This window comes from Schistocerca gregaria, chromosome 1 (genome assembly GCF_023897955.1).
Source record: "Schistocerca gregaria isolate iqSchGreg1 chromosome 1, iqSchGreg1.2, whole genome shotgun sequence".
NCBI classification, from domain to species: domain Eukaryota; kingdom Metazoa; phylum Arthropoda; class Insecta; order Orthoptera; family Acrididae; genus Schistocerca; species Schistocerca gregaria.
Window position 1 is genome coordinate 621,966,824 of NC_064920.1, and position 18,539 is coordinate 621,985,362.

Consider the following 18,539-nt stretch of genomic DNA (forward strand, 5'->3'; position numbering starts at 1 on the left):
TTCCCCCCTCCAAATTTTCCTAAACAGCTGACACAGCGTGTTCCTGTTTGCATGAATTACTTGGTTGATCTCCCACCCACCAAGCATTTACTAAAATCTCTGTATCCTTTTAATGACCCTGCAGGACACAGACCTGCACTGACATTTAGAGAAGTGCCAGTTTTTTCGGCCAGAAGTGGAATGTTTGGGACACTGGCTCACTGAAGACCATTTGGTGGAATGTCTCCGTGATATACTCCTTACCTTACCTGACAGACTTACCAGAATTCCACGAGTTTTTGGTCAACCCCCCCCCCCCCCCACCCACCCATCCCACATTGCACAATTCCTTATTCCCTAAAATGGGTGCGTCCTACAACTGGATCCTCACCTAGGACTGAACTTTTACCCAATTGAAAACCATGTTGAACTCCTTCCCATGCCTCTCACCAATCTCTCCTGGTTGTCCATTGTTTGAAGCATCTGTCAACATCTGCATTTCGCATTTGTTCAATCTTGGCGCACAGGCATGGGGTGGCTCCGAACAGCCAATAGCACACTCATCAAAGACATTGGCGCTGGCATGGTGGAACTATTAGCAGACCATAAAGGAGGCATTGGCGACAGTATTTGTCATTGAAAAGTTTCATGTCTATCTTTTTGGGACATAGTTCTCCCCAATTACCTACCACAATCCATTGGTTGGATTATTCAGGCTGCACTACAGCCTCCCAGAGCGAGCAGTCCAATGCCTCCAGAGCTGGGCATAGTCCCTGAGTGCATACAGTTATACCATCCATTGCAAACCCACAGCTCAGCAGTTCAATGCAGACCTGTAGTACATCTACCTGCTGACCTGAATCCTGATTTCAGTCAACAGGAGGTGCTCTGCTTTCACACTGATACTGAACAGCAAGTATGTTGGACTGTTCCCCATTATGGCTATTCATGTATTTCTAGATTTCCGGAATGTTTTGACACCGTTCCTCACAAGTGACTTCTAATCAAGCTGCGGACCTATGGGGTATCGTCTCAGTTGTGCGACTGGATTCGTGATTTCCTGTCAGGAAGGTCGCAGTTCATAGTAATAGGCGGCAAATCATCGAGTAAAACTGAAGTGATATCAGGTGTTCCCCAGGGAAGCGTCCTGGGACCTCTGCTGTTCCTGATCTATATAAATGACCTGGGTGACAATCTGAGCAGTTCTCTTAGATTGTTCGCAGGTGATGCTGTAAGTCTAGTAAGGTCATCCGAAGACCAGTATCAGTTACAAAGCGATTTAGAAAGGATTGCTGTATGGTGTGGCAGGTGGCAGTTGACGCTAAATAACGGAAAGTGTGAGATGATCCACATGAGTTCCAAAAGAAATCCGTTGGAATTCGATTACTCGATAAATAGTACAATTCTCAAGGCTGTCAATTCAACTAAGTACCTGGGTGTTAAAATTACGAACAATTTCAGTTGGAAGGACCACATAGATAATATTGTGGGGAAGGCGAGCCAAAGGTTGCGTTTCATTGGCAGGACACTTAGAAGATGCAACAAGTCCACCAAAGAGACAGCTTACACTACACTCGTTCGTCCTCTGTTAGAATATTGCTGCGCGGTGTGGGATCCTTACCAGGTGGGATTGACGGAGGACATCGAACGGGTGCAAAAAAGGGCAGCTCGTTTTGTATTATCACGCTATAGGGAAGAGAGTGTGGCAGATATGATACGCGAGTTGGGATGGAAGTCATTACAGCAAAGATGTTTTTCGTCGCAGCGAGACCTTTTTACGAAATTTCAGTCACCAACTTTCTCTTCCGAATGCGAAAATATTTTGTTGAGCCCAACCTACATAGGTAGGAATGATCATCAAAATAAAATAAAAGAAATCAGATCTCGAACAGAAAGGTTTAGGTGTTCGTTTTTCCCACGCGCTGTTCGGGAGTGGAATAGTAGAGAGATAGTATGATTGTGGTTCGATGAACCCTCTGCCAAGCACTTAAATGTGAATTGCAGAGTAGTCATGTAGATGTAGATGTAGATGCTGTCAGGTGTCAGTACTCTACCTTGCAGGAGGTCCTATGTGACCCATGGCTGGCCCAGTTCCTACCCCGCTGGTTGACAAATGAGTTCAGCTCCTGAACACCATTTGCCTTCAAAGATTTCTTCAAGACAAATGACATAAAACATATTTGCAGCCCTCTGTTTCGTCTTTCCTCAAATGGTGAAGTGGAAGTTCGGTACTTAAAGCAGCACATGAAAAAAGTTGTTGAAATCTCTGCCATCAAGTCAGGTCTCACCCTGTTTCTGAGCACTTATCAAACCATGACAATTAGTTATCATAGCTCCATTGAGCTCCTCCACGTGGGGCAATTGCGAACCCCCCTCCAGAGCCCCACCCCTGTCCCAGTATTAAACACCTGGCACAGGTGTGTGGGCCCGATCCTATTGGAGTACTGAGGCTTGAACACTGGTGATAGTTGTGAATATGCATGGGCAGTGGGTTAAATTGGTCCAAACACAGAAGGGACTCGAGTGCCGCCATAACGAACTCTGGCTTTGAGTGCAGATGGTGCATCTGCTGCCAGTTCCCTGCTGCCTTCCAGTCACAATGTGGCCCCATGGGTCATTGCATTCTGTGGCAACCTACAATTCCGCCCTGTCGGACTTTCCATCCCTTCTGCATACATATGGATTGGTGGAACCCCTTGATATGCCCTTTGCAGCAATGTTGTGTTGAATGCTGTCAGACACCCACCCTTGGTACAGCTGGTGGTCGAAGGGACAGGACCTTCACTTGTGCCTCTATTCCACATTCCACTGCACTGTCGGGTATGTTTTCATCCATATGCAACAGTTTCAGGGGGAAGGTTCAGGTACTTGGCTCTGTGGATGGCTCTGAGCACTATGCGACGTAACTTCTGAGGTCATCAGTCGCCTAGAACTTAGAACTAATTAAACCTACTAACCTAAGGACAATGCCCGAAGCAGGATTCGAACCTGCAACCGTAGCGGTCGTTCGGCTCCAGACTGTAGCGCCTAGAACCGCACGGCCACTACGGCCGGCGGCTCTTGCGGAAGTTGAATGCCCACTGCACGTAATGAACCTAGATGGCCATTATAGGATACAGCATTCCCCTGGAGTGTGAGTGTGCCATTCTTCTCACTACATTAGTATTGGCCAATAGTATTCCTGGTAGCCAATATAAATACAGCTGCCCAGTGAACAGTCAGTCAGTTCTGTACTCATGTGCAGTATTGTCAGTTGCTATCATCAGTGTACTATGGAACTACTGGGTAACAACCTCCTTTGGCACTTGGTATTTGTCTCTGGTCACAATTAGGATTGTCTTGCAGCATAAGAAAATTGTACCGAAATGCAGGAAGATCTGCAGCGGATAGGCACTTTTTGCAGGGAGTGGCAACTGACCCTTAACATAGACAAATGTAATGTATTGCGAATACATAGAAAGAAGGATCGTTTATCGTATGATTATATGATAGTGGAACAAACACTGGTAGCAGTTACTACTGTAAAATATCTGGGAGTATGCGTGCAGAACGATTTGAAGTGGAACGATCATATAAAATGAATTGTTGGTAAGGTGGTACCAGGTTGAGATTCATTGGGGAGTCCTTAGAAAATGTAGTCCATCAACAAAGGAGGTGGCTTACAAAACACTCGTTCGACCTATACTTGAGTATTGCTCATCAGTGTGGGATCCGTACCAGATCGGGTTGACGGAGGAGATAGAGAAGATCCAAAGAAGAGAGGCGCGTTTCGTCACAGAGTTATTTGGTAAGCTTGATAATGTTACGGAGATGTTTAACAAACTCAAGTGGCAAACTCTGCAAGAGAGGCGCTCTGCATCGCGGTGTAGCTTGCTCTCCAGGTTTCGAGAGGGTGCTTTTCTGGATGAGGTATCAAATGTATTGCTTCCCCCTACTTATACCTCCCGAGGAGATCACGAATGTAAAATTAGAGAGATCAGAGCGCGCACGGAGGCTTTCAGACAGTCGTTCTTCCATACGAGACTGGAACAGGAAAGAGAGGTAATGACAGTGGCACGTAAAGAGCCCTGCGCCACACACCGTTGGGTGGCTTGCGGAGTATAGATGTAGATGTAGATGTAGGTGTAGATGTAGATGTCTCTTTCTTTGCTCTTGGCCTGTTAGCATCTATTTTGCCTTCAGTGTTTATGTAGGTTGCTTAGGTCTTGTGTGTGTGTGTGTGTGTGTGTGTGTGTGTGTGTGTGTGTGTGCGTGCGTGCGTGCTGTCCGTCAGCCTTGTTTAGCTCAGCTTCCACTTGGTGTCATGTTCTCTTCCGCAAACTGCCCTTCCGCCTTGCTGTTTAAGTTGTTTCTTGGGTTCTGATGTGTGTGATGTTGTCCAACTACTTGAGGATATAGCAAGATGATTGACTGATTACATTGTAGTGGTCCCCATAAGTGAAAGGAAGTGCTTAGTAATCCAGAACATGTGATAGCCGCAAGCTGTAATATGGACATAAACAAAAAGAAAACTAATTGTGTGCACTGGTGGCATATGCCACATGGCTACTTCTCACCACCACCCCTTTCTTTTTAAAGGGAAAAAATTGTAGTAGCTGCTAACATAAAAAAATATAAACCTTGAGACCATAAACAGATTCATCAGATGCTGTATTTAGAGCACAGCTTCATACGAATGAAGCCCAGATCTATGTGAAATGAGCTACCACTAAAAACTTATTGAAGGTATGGTGGAAGGAAAGAACTACTGAAGGAAGCCCAGATATGAGTGTATAATGCAAATTGTTGGCAATGTAGAGTACCAGTTTCACACCATTAGTTTACAGGTGACTGGATCTGTAAACAATGTCAGACTAACCTTAGAATTGATGGTCAAAAAAACTAAAGCAAATTGAATCAGTGCCTTGTTTTCCAAGTGTTAGTGGTGATTTAGTTATCATTGCGTCAAAAACTTTCTCAGAATTTATGAATCTCATACAAAACAGTAATTCATATGTTTGCTTCGTCTCATACTTTCATCCATGAATTCCAAGTGGTCCATAGTGCAATATCCATTCGTTTCATGATAATTTTAGTGAATGTCATGTATACTGTAGAAAGGAAATTGTCTTCTTCTTTCGGGAGGATGATATTTTCAACATTGTTCCATTCTTGAGGAATTACTGTCCTCTGCAGTCACTCTGTAATTAATTTTGCAAACTGTCTAAACATTACATATTTACTGAAACATATACATGTATTGAAAATGACACATGAAATAGGTTGGTTGAAATATAACAGCCATTGTGCCATTTAATCAGCTGGAACTGTGTAGCGTCATCCGAAAGCCAGCAACATTTTCAGTCTTGCTTATGTGCCTCTCGAGAACTCGGCAACTAGATTATTTGCTTACATTTACCCTTGAAATTATTTTTAATTTTCAGATGTATATGCATAAACTAAGTTTTGAAGAATTAGTGTGCTGAAAACAGGTGATTGATCTGTTGCTAGTTATTTCTTGTTGTGTTTAGCATTTATCACTTTTTTTTCTTCATTTCTTGTGGCCTGAATTTCAGCTAATGTGCACACTACTAATCTGTTTCAACTTCCAACAACTGCAGTTCAGTCTGTTGTTCATTACATTCATAATACAGAAATACATATGTACGTATAGCATTCAAAGTGGGCTAGCATCATATTCCATCCATTTCGACAATGAAAATCCAGCTGGAGAGTATATCAATGCTACTAATTCGCATGTAAACGTGAAAGCAGGCCCATGAGTACACTATTTTTTTTTTCTTTCTTTTTCTTTTTTGTAACTTTGTTAACTGACGGGATAGTTTCATGGAATTAAAATAATAAAAAATGTTCTTTAACTATCCCAGGGGCTTCTAATTGCTGCACTTAAGGGAAGTAATAAGATGGTAGAAAGCAGAAAAATTTTTTGGGTCCATAATTATAATAAGTGCTTATAATGATGGAGGTCAGAATGCAGATATTTCCGAGCATAGCCTATAACAACAACTACTACTACTACTACTACTACTACTACTACTACTACTTGAGCAACATAACTAAATTTTGAGTGGATGCAGGCAGCTTTGATGTCCTCCAAAAATGTGGCCAATGGGTTTGGCTTACTGCAGGATGGCAGAATCAATCACAAGTAAATTCTGTGGGGTATCAAGTATGGGTGGGCTCGAGCAGAAAATCAGTTGTGTCTCTTCTACCTGTCAAGTGCGCTGGAAACTTCTGATTGGGATAAACTGGAGGGAGAGTTTGCCTGCTTATTCTTGTTTCCATAGAGATGGTCAAAATGTCTAAAGCATGACCAGATAAAGTATCTAGTAAGATTGTTTTCAGAAAACTGGGATCTACCTAGTTTCCCATAGTTTCGATCCATACCAACAGTGATCACCATACATTGACAGCCTCTCCCACTGATCTATTGTTTTCTTCAAGCCATTATGTGCAGTTCAGTCTTCAGCCTTCCATTAAGCTCGTGTTGTACTTCTCTTGACCAGACCTCATCTCTCACAAATTGAAGATAATTTTGCACCCTGTTTTGAAAAGATGCTTATTATAATTTGAGAATATACACTTTTCATTTACTTTTCTCAGAAGTGGAATCACTTCTAGCATTGTGTTGTCTCTGTTCATGCTGAACATTCAAAACTTTCTAAAATGAATCTTTCACTGTGCAGCAGGATGTGTACTGGTATGAACTTTCTGAGAGATTAAAGATAGTTGCTGAATCAGGATTAGAACTTGGAACTTTGCCTTTTGGGAAAAGTGCCCTTTACCAACTAAGCTATCTAGGCATGCCAGATTTGAATTGCCATGTAAACAATATCTTCACCTTCCACAGAGTCCGTTGTAATTACACCACATGATGTTGATCAGTGACACAAATCATGCAAGCACCATACTACTCACAGGTGTTAAATTTCAATCCACCTTTTTCATTATATGTTTCATAGAAACAACTCTGAATACACTATGTGATCAAAAGTATCTGGACACCTTCAAAAATGTAGGTGCATTGTGCTGCCACCTGCTGTCAGGTACTCCATATCAGTGACCTCAGTAGTCATTAGACATCATGAGAGAGCAGAACGGTTGCTCTGTGGAACTCACAGACTTTGAACTTGGTCAGGTTTATTGGATGTCACTTGTCATACATCTGTACGCGACATTTACGTACTCCTAAACATCCCTAAGTCCACTGTTTCTTATGTGATAGTGAAGTGGAAGAGTGAAGGGACACGTACAGCACAAAAGTGTACGGACTGACCTCATCTGTTGACTGACAGAGACCGCCGACAGTTGAAGAGGGTTGTAATGTGTAATATGCACACATCTATCCAGACCATCACATAGGAATTCCAAACTGCATCAGGATCCACTGAAAGTACTATGACACTTAGGTGAGAGGTTAGAGAACTTGGATTTCATGGTTGCGGAGTTGCTCATAAACCACTGCATCACACCGATAAATACCAAATGATGCCTCACTTGGTGTAAAGAGTGTAAATATTGGATGATTGAACAGTGGAAAAACCTGGTGTGGAGTGACGAATCATGATACACAATGTGGCAATCTGATGGAAGGGTGTGAGTATGGCGAATGCCCGGTGAGTCATCTGCCAGCATATGTAGTGCCAATAGTAAAATAAGGAGGTGGTGGTGTTATGGTGTGGTCGTGTTTTTCATGGAGAGGGCTTGCACCCCTTGTTGTTTTGCGTGCCACTAACACAGCACAGGCCTACATTGATGTTTTAAGCACCTTCTTGCTTTCCACTGTTGAAGAGCAAGTCTGGAATGGCGATTGCATTTTTCAACACGATCAAGCATCTGTTCATAATGCACGGCCTGTGGCAGAATAGTTAAATGACAATAAAATCCTTGTAATGGACTGGCCTGCACTTAGTCTTGCCCTGAATACTGTTGAACACCTTTGGAATGTTTGGAAAGCTGACTCCTTGCCAGGCCTCACCAACAGACATCAATACCTCTCCTCAGTGCAGCACTGCGTGAAGAATGGGCTGCCATTCCCCATGAAACCTTCCAGCATCTGACTGAACATATGCCTGCAAGAGTCATCAAGGCTAAGGGTGGGCCAACACTGTATTGAATTCCAACATTACCGATGGAGGGCGCCACAAACTTGTAAGCCATTTTCACCCAGGTGTGCGGATACTTTGATCAAAGTAAGATGGCATCAAAGTAAGATGAAAAATGAGTAATATCCGATTGACTTGACTCATTTTGAAACTGTAGCATCATTTCTTGCAACTGAACTTTGTTTTAGGGCAAATTCAAAATGCTGAAGAGAAATTAAAAGAAAATTACATGTTATTGGTTTATAAGTTTCTCTGATTTTGTTTTCAGCAGCTGACACTTAGTTTTCTCCTTGATCATGTACCTCTTGGTACGTTTATTTGTAGATGAAAGTAATGCACAGCTAAATAATTACCTTTTGCTGGTCCTGGTAAATATTTCATAGAGCTAAATATGTCTTAACATGACTACATAGAACCATTTGTACACTCGTTAAATAATTGCCAAGAAAGTATTCATTTTCATTTGTCACAGAACTAGAAGTTGAATCTGGATTTTTCATGAGCATTTGACAAATCTTTAGGCCTTTTTCCCAACCTATTTTCTGTAGCCACTTGACCTGCCACGGAAGTAACATAACTGAGATTGAAACCTGGACTTCTGACTTTTAAGTCTTGCTGCTGGCAGAAATTTTAAGGAGCAGTTTCAGATGCTTATTGGCATGGATTGTATATAAAGTATATATTAATTGCTTTTACCAGACAGTTGATCATTCAGATTCCGCAGCACAGGAGAGTGCATTTGGATGTCAGTGTGCTTGTGCGTATGAGTGTGCGTACTTCACTAGAAAAAGAGCAAGTTCGCCAAAGCTAGTGTTGTGAATAATGTTTTTGTTGTGTGTTTCCATGTTCCACACATTCCAATATAGGCGAGCAGTTGCCTTTCTCTTATTTTACGTGTTGTTCCATCCAGGAATTTCAATTATTTTTGTCCATTCCTGAGTTTGCTTGATGCAGTTCTATGTGTTGGGTATGCATTGAGCAGCATTGTGTTGCTCATTAATTCCAATGTTGAACAGAAATGGACCACGGACTGAAGCTTGTGACACACCATTCATTCTTTGTAGAGCATCTGTTTTTAAGTGAAACAAACTGACTCCTATTTCTTAAACAGGTCTTGATTATAACTATAGATGTGGTGTATATGTCATAAAATTTCAGTTTTGCAAGTAACTCACTGAAGGGTATATAGTCAAAGGCTTTACTGAAATCACAAAGTGCAGTTTGTGGTACAATTGCCTTTGTTTTACTTACATTGAGGAAACAGGTACTGTCCTCTTCTCGTGCCTTCACCACGAATTGTATGTTGTCCTGTTTGTCATGAGATTCAAGAGTTACGTTTTGAATTCTGTCCCATTATGAATGAGAATTCCTTATTATTTTTAACCTGTTAACACTATATTCTGTTTACAGTTATTAATATTTAATAAGTGCTTAAAAGCTGAAGTTTAACATCTGTTGTCTTTCCTTAGTTTATTGCTCAGCCACTCAGATGATGTGCATTGTGTTTCATTGTGACTTCCCATTCAGGATTCATCTCTGAATTGTCTCAAGAAATTTTAAATTCTCCAAGGAACACTCAGACACACAAGACTTTAGAGTGGCCAACACGAAAGTAGAGTCCTCAAGGTCACGGCCGGTTGCTGGTGCCAGCAGGGGCTGTGGGCTGTGATTCGCCTGCCTCTCGGCTTTGTTGCCATGTAGGTACCATTAGCGGTGCAATAGGTCAGAGCAGCTGAAAGCTCAGTGTTACCGTGCTATATCAAGTGTTCACGTCTGATCTCAGTGCATTACTGTCTTTAGAAAGGTGCTTCGATGTGTGTTCGGTGGTGAACAACAATGCAGGAGCAACGGCTTCCTTGTAGTACTCCTCCGGTCGGTGTGCTAAAGAGTGGAAAGACATCCGTAAACAATTGAAACTTATCATACTGAATGTATTCAAGTCTTTTATTGATGTAGCTGACAATGAAGAAGTGAGGAATAACTTAAATTTTGCGCAGATTCATAAATTTATTACTAAAGCGTGTGGTGTTTCCAAGTTGACTGTAGGCCTTATTAGCAATCTGTGTAATTGACAGAATCTCCAGACACGAATGAGTGTTTCATTTCTCCAAGAAAGGGATACAAACATGAACAGAAATCAACCAACTTTGACGATTTTAACAAAGAGCACATGCATAGAACTGTGCTTGGATATTACGACAGAGGGGAGTATCCAATGCCTAAAAAATACAGGCTGACCTCTGTGAAAAAATTAATTACTTGGGCCCAGAGACCTCTGTTTTTCACCTTCTCCATTCCCTTGGTGTCGGATTCAAGAAGTGTAATGATGGGCGGAAATTCTTAATGGAACACAGCAGCAAGAGCAGAATTTTTGCATACAATGTGCTTCTTGCTTGCTGGAGACACCAGGCCTGTAGTGCACTTGGATGAAACTTGGGTTTCACAGAATGACACCAATAAGTATATATGGCATGACTTCAAAGGAACATGCCAACTGGTAGAGGTGGAAGATTAATCATCGCCCATGTTGGTTCATTAACCACAGGCTTCATACCAGAAGCCAAACTTGTTTTTCGTGGTTGGAAAAGTTCTTGCCAATCTGATTACCTTTCAGAAATGAATGGAGAAGGTTTTAAGAATTGGTTTATTTGACTATTTTCTGCACTGGAAGAAGGGTCAATTATCATGATGGATAACAGCAGCTACCACTCCATTCTGATAGAAAAGCTGCCACGTTCAAATTGGCACAAGTCAGATATTATGGAGTTGTTAAAGAGAAAGAATGTTTAATTTTCAGTCAATCAAATGAAGGCTCTCCTGTGTAAGGAAGAAATCATAGGTACCAAGAAGACTTAAGCATTAGATCAACTGGCAAACAAAATGGGACACCAAGTGGTATGTCTACCATCGCATAACTGCCAGTATAATCCCATTGAATTGATATGGGCCCAAGTAAAGCGAGAAGTAGTGAAAAGAGATACTACTTTCAAACTTGCTGATGTCAAGAAGCTAACACACGAAGCTCTTTACAATGTTACTCAGCAGGACTTGGAGAGCTGCATAAAACTCGCAGAAGCATTGGAAAAAACTGATTTCTTGAACCAGGGTTTAAGAGACACCACAGTGGAATCCGTGATGATACACCTGGCTGAAACAAGTGACAATGAATCTGAAGAAAGGGGCCAGAAGATCCTCGATTTAAATGTTTGTCTATTCATTTCAGTTATAGAGGACGTACAAAATAACTACACTTACTTTTACATAGCATATATTGGTGTTTTGAGTGATGGGTGCTATGATGGATATGTAATAGCAGCCACTAAAATATTTTCGGGAAGTAAGTAATATTCTCGGTCATATTAAAGTAAGCTGTCCAAACAAAATTCTTGGCGACAGCCTACGACGACTTGTGCACTGCTGCGCATGGAATATCATGAAGTAATTTGCCTCTGTACGTGATATGACACAATAATGGTGTCTGAAATGTTACCAAAAATAATTTTGTATTTTTCTTAACAACTTTCTCGTGGGAAGTCCTACAGAATGAAAATTCATCAGCGACTACATTTTCCACTGTGCAGTTGGCATAGTTTCACACCTCTTGTAATATTTAATATTTTGTCTCAGAATATGTTTATGTTTCTGAAATAAAAGATGCAGCATATGCTTCTGTAAACTTTGAGGACTTTTTTCCCCAATTACATTACTAATTCTGATACTGCCACAGGTTGACGTAAAAAAAATATTTTCCTCCAGAATTTCTTGTAATGTTAGTTTTCATTTTTTTTTTCCTTGCAGCTAACGAGAATTTTCTTTTGGAAAGTACTCCATCGTATTCTAGACTAAAAATAGTTGCCCAATGCTTTTTTTCTCGAACATTGGAACCTATCACTATATAATAATAATAATAATAATAATAATAACGCATCCAACACATGGCTAAGAAAAGGCAATATATACAATGAGACGGAAGGATTCATGATTGCAATACAGGATCAAACAATAAACACCAGATATTACAACAAGCATATTATTAAAGATCCCAATACCACAACAGATAAATGCAGACTTTGCAAACAACAAATAGAAACAGTAGATCACATCACAAGCAGATGTACAATACTAGCAAATACAGAATACCCCAGAATATAATAATAATAATAATAATAATAATAATAATAATAATAATAATAATAATAATAATAATAATAATAATTCCCGTGGAGGTCCAGGAAAAGAATAGGCCTCTGGTATGTTCTGCCAGTCGTAAAAGGCGACGAAAAGAACAAACCACTAATAGGGCTAACCCCCCTTTTAGTGTGATTAGTTGGTTCAGGACACAACTAAAGAAGCCTCGGACATGTGCCGTCATGGTCGGGGACGACGCTTGAACCCTATGCCCGCCCACAATGGTAACGACACTGCTAGCCAACTGGAAAATGATTTAAATCCAAATAGAGGCGTTTTGCAGGATATGCTTCCTGCAACCACCCTAGAAGGAAAACAAAGACAGAGGATGAGATCGTCAGATGAAGTTAATCGACACCTCATGTTCTGTTATTACCAAGCAACAAACCTAGGAACCAACACAACTGGATACAGATCACAAGTATACACAACATTTATTACCAGATACCCAGAATTAAAATTTTTTAACAGAACAACGACTAGCTGATCAGATCCGTGTAATAATCAAAAATAACAGGATACCCCAGTCAGAATTAGAAAACATCAAACAACAAGTACAACAAATACTGGAACAAAATAATGTGCAATCAGAAGAAGAAGAAGAAGAAGAAGAAGGAAATACAGTAATGGACTCACACAGCCCAGAGCAAGCAAACAAAGAACAACACACATCAATTAAACAATCAGAGGAAAACGAAATCTTAAGACTGCCACCAGAACAAGTACAAATAGAGCACGAAGTGACACACATGTTAGGTATAGAAGAAAAATTTCAGCTGACATATATAGGATACAAAGACACAAATACGGATCATTTGACCATTCTTGCATAGACCGCCAAATAACCCTCAAGTCGAAACAACAATAAAAACTATCAACACAATCATACACAACAAAATAAATGAAAACACAACTATGGAAGAGTTACAACTACTGGTTTATATAGGAGCACTCACTACACTAAATATACACACTAGGCAGAGATCAGAACCAACCAACACACAGAAGAAACCCACAAAACCAGCATGGCAACACAGGCTACAGATCAGAATAGAAAAACTGAGAAGACATTGGACAGCTAACACAATTTGTAAGACATCAAAAGAAGCAGAAATTACAAGCATTGGACAAACGACTTAGAAGATACAAAAAGAGTGAAAATAGAAGGAAACAAAACCAAACATTCAACACAAACCAAAAGAAATTTTACCAGACAATAGATAACACACACATTAAAATAGACAATCCACCAAACATAACAGACATGGAACACTTCTGGAGCAACATATGGTCAAACCCGGTACAACATAACAGACATGCACGGTGGATAGAAGCAGAAACAGACACATACAAGATGATACCACAAATGCCTGAAGTGATAATTTTGCAACATGAAGTCACCAAAGCAATTAATTCTACTCACAATTGGTAAGCCCCTGGAAAAGATAAAATAGCAAATTTCTGGCTAAAGAAGTTCACCTCAACACATTCACATCTAACTAAATTATTTAACAGTTACATTGCAGACCCATACACATTCCCTGATACACTTACACATGGAATAACTTATATGAAACCTAAAGATCAAGCAGCACAGCAAACCCAGCTAAATACCGCCCCATAACATGCCTACCAACAATATACAAAATATTAACTTCAGTCATCACACAGAAATTAATGACACATACAACACAGAACAAAATTATAAATGAAGAACAAAAAGGCTGTTGCAAAGGAGCATGAGGATGTAAAGAGCAACTGATAATAGATGCAGAGGTGACATATCAAGCTAAAACTAAACGAAGGTCACTACACTATGCATACATCGATTACCGAAAAGGTTTTGATAGTTTACCCCACTCATGGTTACTACAAATATTGGAAATATACAAAGTAGATCCTAAATTGATTGAGTTCCTAAACATAGTAATGACAAATTGGAAAACCACACTTAATATCCAAACAAATTCAAATAATATCACATCACAGCCAATACAGATTAAGCGTGAAATATACCAAGGAGACTCATTAAGTCCTTTCTGGTTCTGCCTTGCTCTGAATCCACTATCCAACATGCTAAATAATACAAATTATGGATACAATATTACTGGAACATACCCACACAAAATCACACATTTGCTATACATGGATGATCTAAAACTACTGGCAGCAACAACTCAACCAATTACTAAAGATAACAGAAGTATTCAGCAATTATATAAATATGGCTTTTGGAACAGACAAATGTAAGAAAAATAGCATAGTCAAGGGAAATAAGAAAAATAGCATAGTCAAGGGAAAACACACTAAACAAGAAGATTACATATTGGATAACCACAGCGACTGCATAGAAGCGATGGAAAAAAACAGATGCCTATAAATATCTAGGATACAGACAAAAAATAAGAATAGGTAATACAAATATTAAAGAAGAACTAAAAGAAAAATATAGACAAAGACTAACAAAAATACTGAAAACAGAATTGACAGCAAGAAACAAAACAAAAGCTATAAATACTTATACTATACCAATATTGACCAATTCATTTGGAGTAGTGAAATGGAGTAACACAGACCTAGAAGCACTCAATACACTTACACAATCACAATGCCACAAATATAGAATACATCACATACATTCAGCAACAGAAAGATTCACATTAAGCAGAAAGGAAGGAGGAAGGGGATTTATAGACATAAAAAACCTACATTATGGACAGGTAGACAATTTAAGAAAATTCTTTCTAGAACGAGCAGAAACTAGCAAAATACACAAAGCAATCACTCATATAAATACATTGGCTACACCACTGCAATTACATAACCACTTCTACAACCCTTTAGATCACATAACATCAACAGATACGAAGAAAGTAAATTGGAAAAAGAAAACACTACATGGCAAGCGCCTGTATCATCTAACACAGCCACACATCGATCAAGACGCATCCAACACATGGCTAAGAAAAGGCAATATATACAGTGAGACGGAAGGATTCACGATTGCAATACAGGATCAAATAATAAACACCAGATATTACTGCAAGCATATTATTAAAGATCCCAACACCACAACAGATAAATGCAGACTTTGCAAACAACAAACAGAAACAGTAGATCACATCACAAGCAGATGTACAATACTAGCAAATACAGAATACCCCAGAAGACATGACAATGTAGCAAAAATAATACATCAACAGCTTGCCTTACAACATAAACTTATAAAACAACACGTTTCCACATACCAGTATGCACCACAAAATGTACTGGAGAATGATGAATACAAATTATACTGAAACAGAACCATTATAACAGATAAAACAACACCACATAACAAATCTGACATCATACTCACCAATAAAAAGAAGAAATTAACACAACTAATCGAAATATCCATACCCAATACAACAAATATACAAAAGAAAACAGGAGAAAAAATTGAAAAATACTTCTAACTGGCTGAGGAAGTCAAGGATATGTGGCATCAGGATAAAGTTGACATTATACCAATTATACTATCAACTACAGGAGTCATCCACCAGTACATCAATGCAATACAGCTACATCCAAACTTATATATACAACTACAGAAATCCGTAATTATTGATACATGTTCAATTACCCGAAAGTTCCTAAATGCAATATAACTTATACTGTACAGTTAAAAGGAAGTCACGCTTGATCAAGGTCCGTGTCACTTTCCACTTTTGACCAGACATAACGTCTGAGATAAGAAAGAAATAATAATAACTGGCAATGCTGTAAGATGGTGAGATGACCTTGAAGCCCTATTTTCGTGCTGGCCACTATAGCAAATTAATTGCTTCATTTGTATACCACAAATGTAAATCTCATTCCTTCCTTGTCATTTTCTCATACTGTAATTGTATAACAATATAATTCTTTAAGCAGTGAAAACATTTTTATTTTCAACACGACAGACATACTAATTTGTTACTCTGAGTGGGTAGTTGTACTAGACACAATGTTAACAATTTTCCTGTTCTGTGCAACGTCTTAATGTCATTTTCGTTTTTGTTATTCAACTAAATTATTTTTTCCGTTCTTTTTTTTGTCAGGTGGAGGTGTTTACATCATGGGAGAACAGTATCCGTATACTTGGAACAAATGGCGCTACATCATATTTGGTAAAACTGTTCTCTCATCTAATAGCACATGGATACTTCAGGCAAGTGCGTCGATTAGTTGACAGCCGTACACCACCGATGATGGGACCCAGTTCTAATCCACCTACTCAGCTGGCAGCCTGCCTTTTCGAACTGATTGCACGGCCACTTAATGTTGTCACAAGAGTTCCAGATAACCGTTTCAGGTAGGAAACTTTGTCATCTTTCATCTGAATCGTTGTGCAAAAATATTGTATTATATGAACCAAAAGTGAAATGTACTTTGGTTTTGAATAGTGGCAGTGAAAAGTAAGCAGAACTTTACATAGCTGAGTTTGTTGTGTTGTTGACTGCTGTATAGGTATTGGCACTGACCTTACAAATCTACTGTATCATTTATGTTCATATGAAATCAGATGTGCATAACTGCTCAATTAGTTCATTTTCTGCCCAGCGAAATAATTGTAAGAAAGACAAACAACCCTGTTGGAAGAACATTCACATCTGAGCATTATACCAGAGGTTGAAAACACCACTTCAGTTGTAAAGTTGTTTTATTATAACAAGATTGGTTCTGGGCTCTTATACACCCATCTTCAGGTGTTGGTTTTAGTCTGACATTAATGTATTTGAACTATTGCCCTTACAGATTTATTCTGGCAGTTGCTTCTTCACATATTGACATCAGTCTCACCATATTTATTGATTGTCTTACAAATTTCTATGAAATACTGGGAAATTTTGATAAGTAACACAACTACTGGTAAACGTAATTCTTATGACAGTTTTGTTCAAGTACTCAGATAACAAATACAGTTCTTTATTGGCTGCTTTGTTAGTTTATACAGAAGTTCATCAGACTCTGCATGAATGTTCAATTACCTGACAGACTGATTTAAATTTGGTCATATTGGCATGTCAAAACCACAATCAAATCCAAATTTGAAGACTGGGTCATCAATGAAGTACAACAATTGGAAGTGAAAGCATGTTTATTATTGACACTAACATACATTCAGAACAGAATTGAACTCTTGGACACAGATTGAATATTCCAGAATGATAGTATATACACAAACATAGAATATTCTAAAATAGACAAACATTACGGAGTTAAGCTGTATCAAGAACTTTCCACAAATGATAAATAACAAATAACTGTTGGTGTTTCGGTTTGAACTGGCAACTTGCAGCATGGCTGCCAATGACGCTGACTACTATGCCACACACTTAAAGGCTCACAGCTCTTGGCAATATAATTTATTGTGTGTCAGATGCCTAATTGAGGTTTCGTCTATAGGATTCTTCCGTAGAAATGAATTGTAAAATTCATGGAATCTTAAGAACATCTCATTTTTGATCTTGTTGACATGTTAGATGTCACACATGTGGTAGTACCTTACAAGGCCCCAGTTGAATGTTTGCTATTGAAGAAGCTATATGTGTGTGGCGAATGCAGTTGTTGGGGAAAAATGCTCAAAAGAGAATGTTTTGAAATCAGATCAGAAAATCCAAAGCATTATACAAAAAAGTTCTGTCATTGCTATAAAACTGTACACAAAACATGGATCGATCATTGCATCCTAGAGACAGAATTAGTCAAAATAGTGGATTGAGGGGGAGGGGGGGGGGGGGGGTAGAGAGAGAGAGAGAGAGAGAGAGAGCGTTTCATTCAATTTCATAAGGCATTATCATCATGAAAGACTATTTGAAACATGATTTTATACTTAGCCCCGGATCCTGTTAAGTAAATTATGCCATTAAATAATTAATATATTTAAATTCTCTCTTTCAAATGCTTCTGCAAATTATTATACAATTTTAATCTTAGTTAGAAAATGCTGTTTAGGTTTCTTTTACGTAGTAAATTTGTGTCCAAACTGGTCCTTGTTCCATGAGAATGTAGGGAAATATTTGTCATATATTAATGTTCTTGTTGAAGTGCACAAAATATTGAAAAGATGAATTCAAGTGACACAGTAAGGATACTCAGTTTTTTAAATTGTTTCTTACAAAAATGACTGCTTACAGTTATGATCCATTACTGCAGTTTGAAAATTTTGTCCATGTTTTGTGCATTTGATCTACAGAAGATAATCCCTTAGCTAAAAAGTGAGTGCACACAGGAAGAGTTTAG

The 18,539-nt window shown here is 39.1% G+C and overlaps 1 protein-coding gene across 1 annotated transcript in view; it reads left to right on the plus strand.

Moving 5' to 3' along the window:
* Positions 1-18,539, plus strand: part of LOC126359502 (ubiquitin-protein ligase E3C) — a 199,414-nt gene that overhangs the window by 35,485 nt on the left and 145,390 nt on the right. Inside the window, exon 5 of the mRNA XM_050007636.1 lies at positions 16,355-16,608. Coding sequence (XP_049863593.1) covers positions 16,355-16,608 — 254 coding nt within the window. The remainder of the gene's footprint in view (positions 1-16,354; positions 16,609-18,539) is intronic.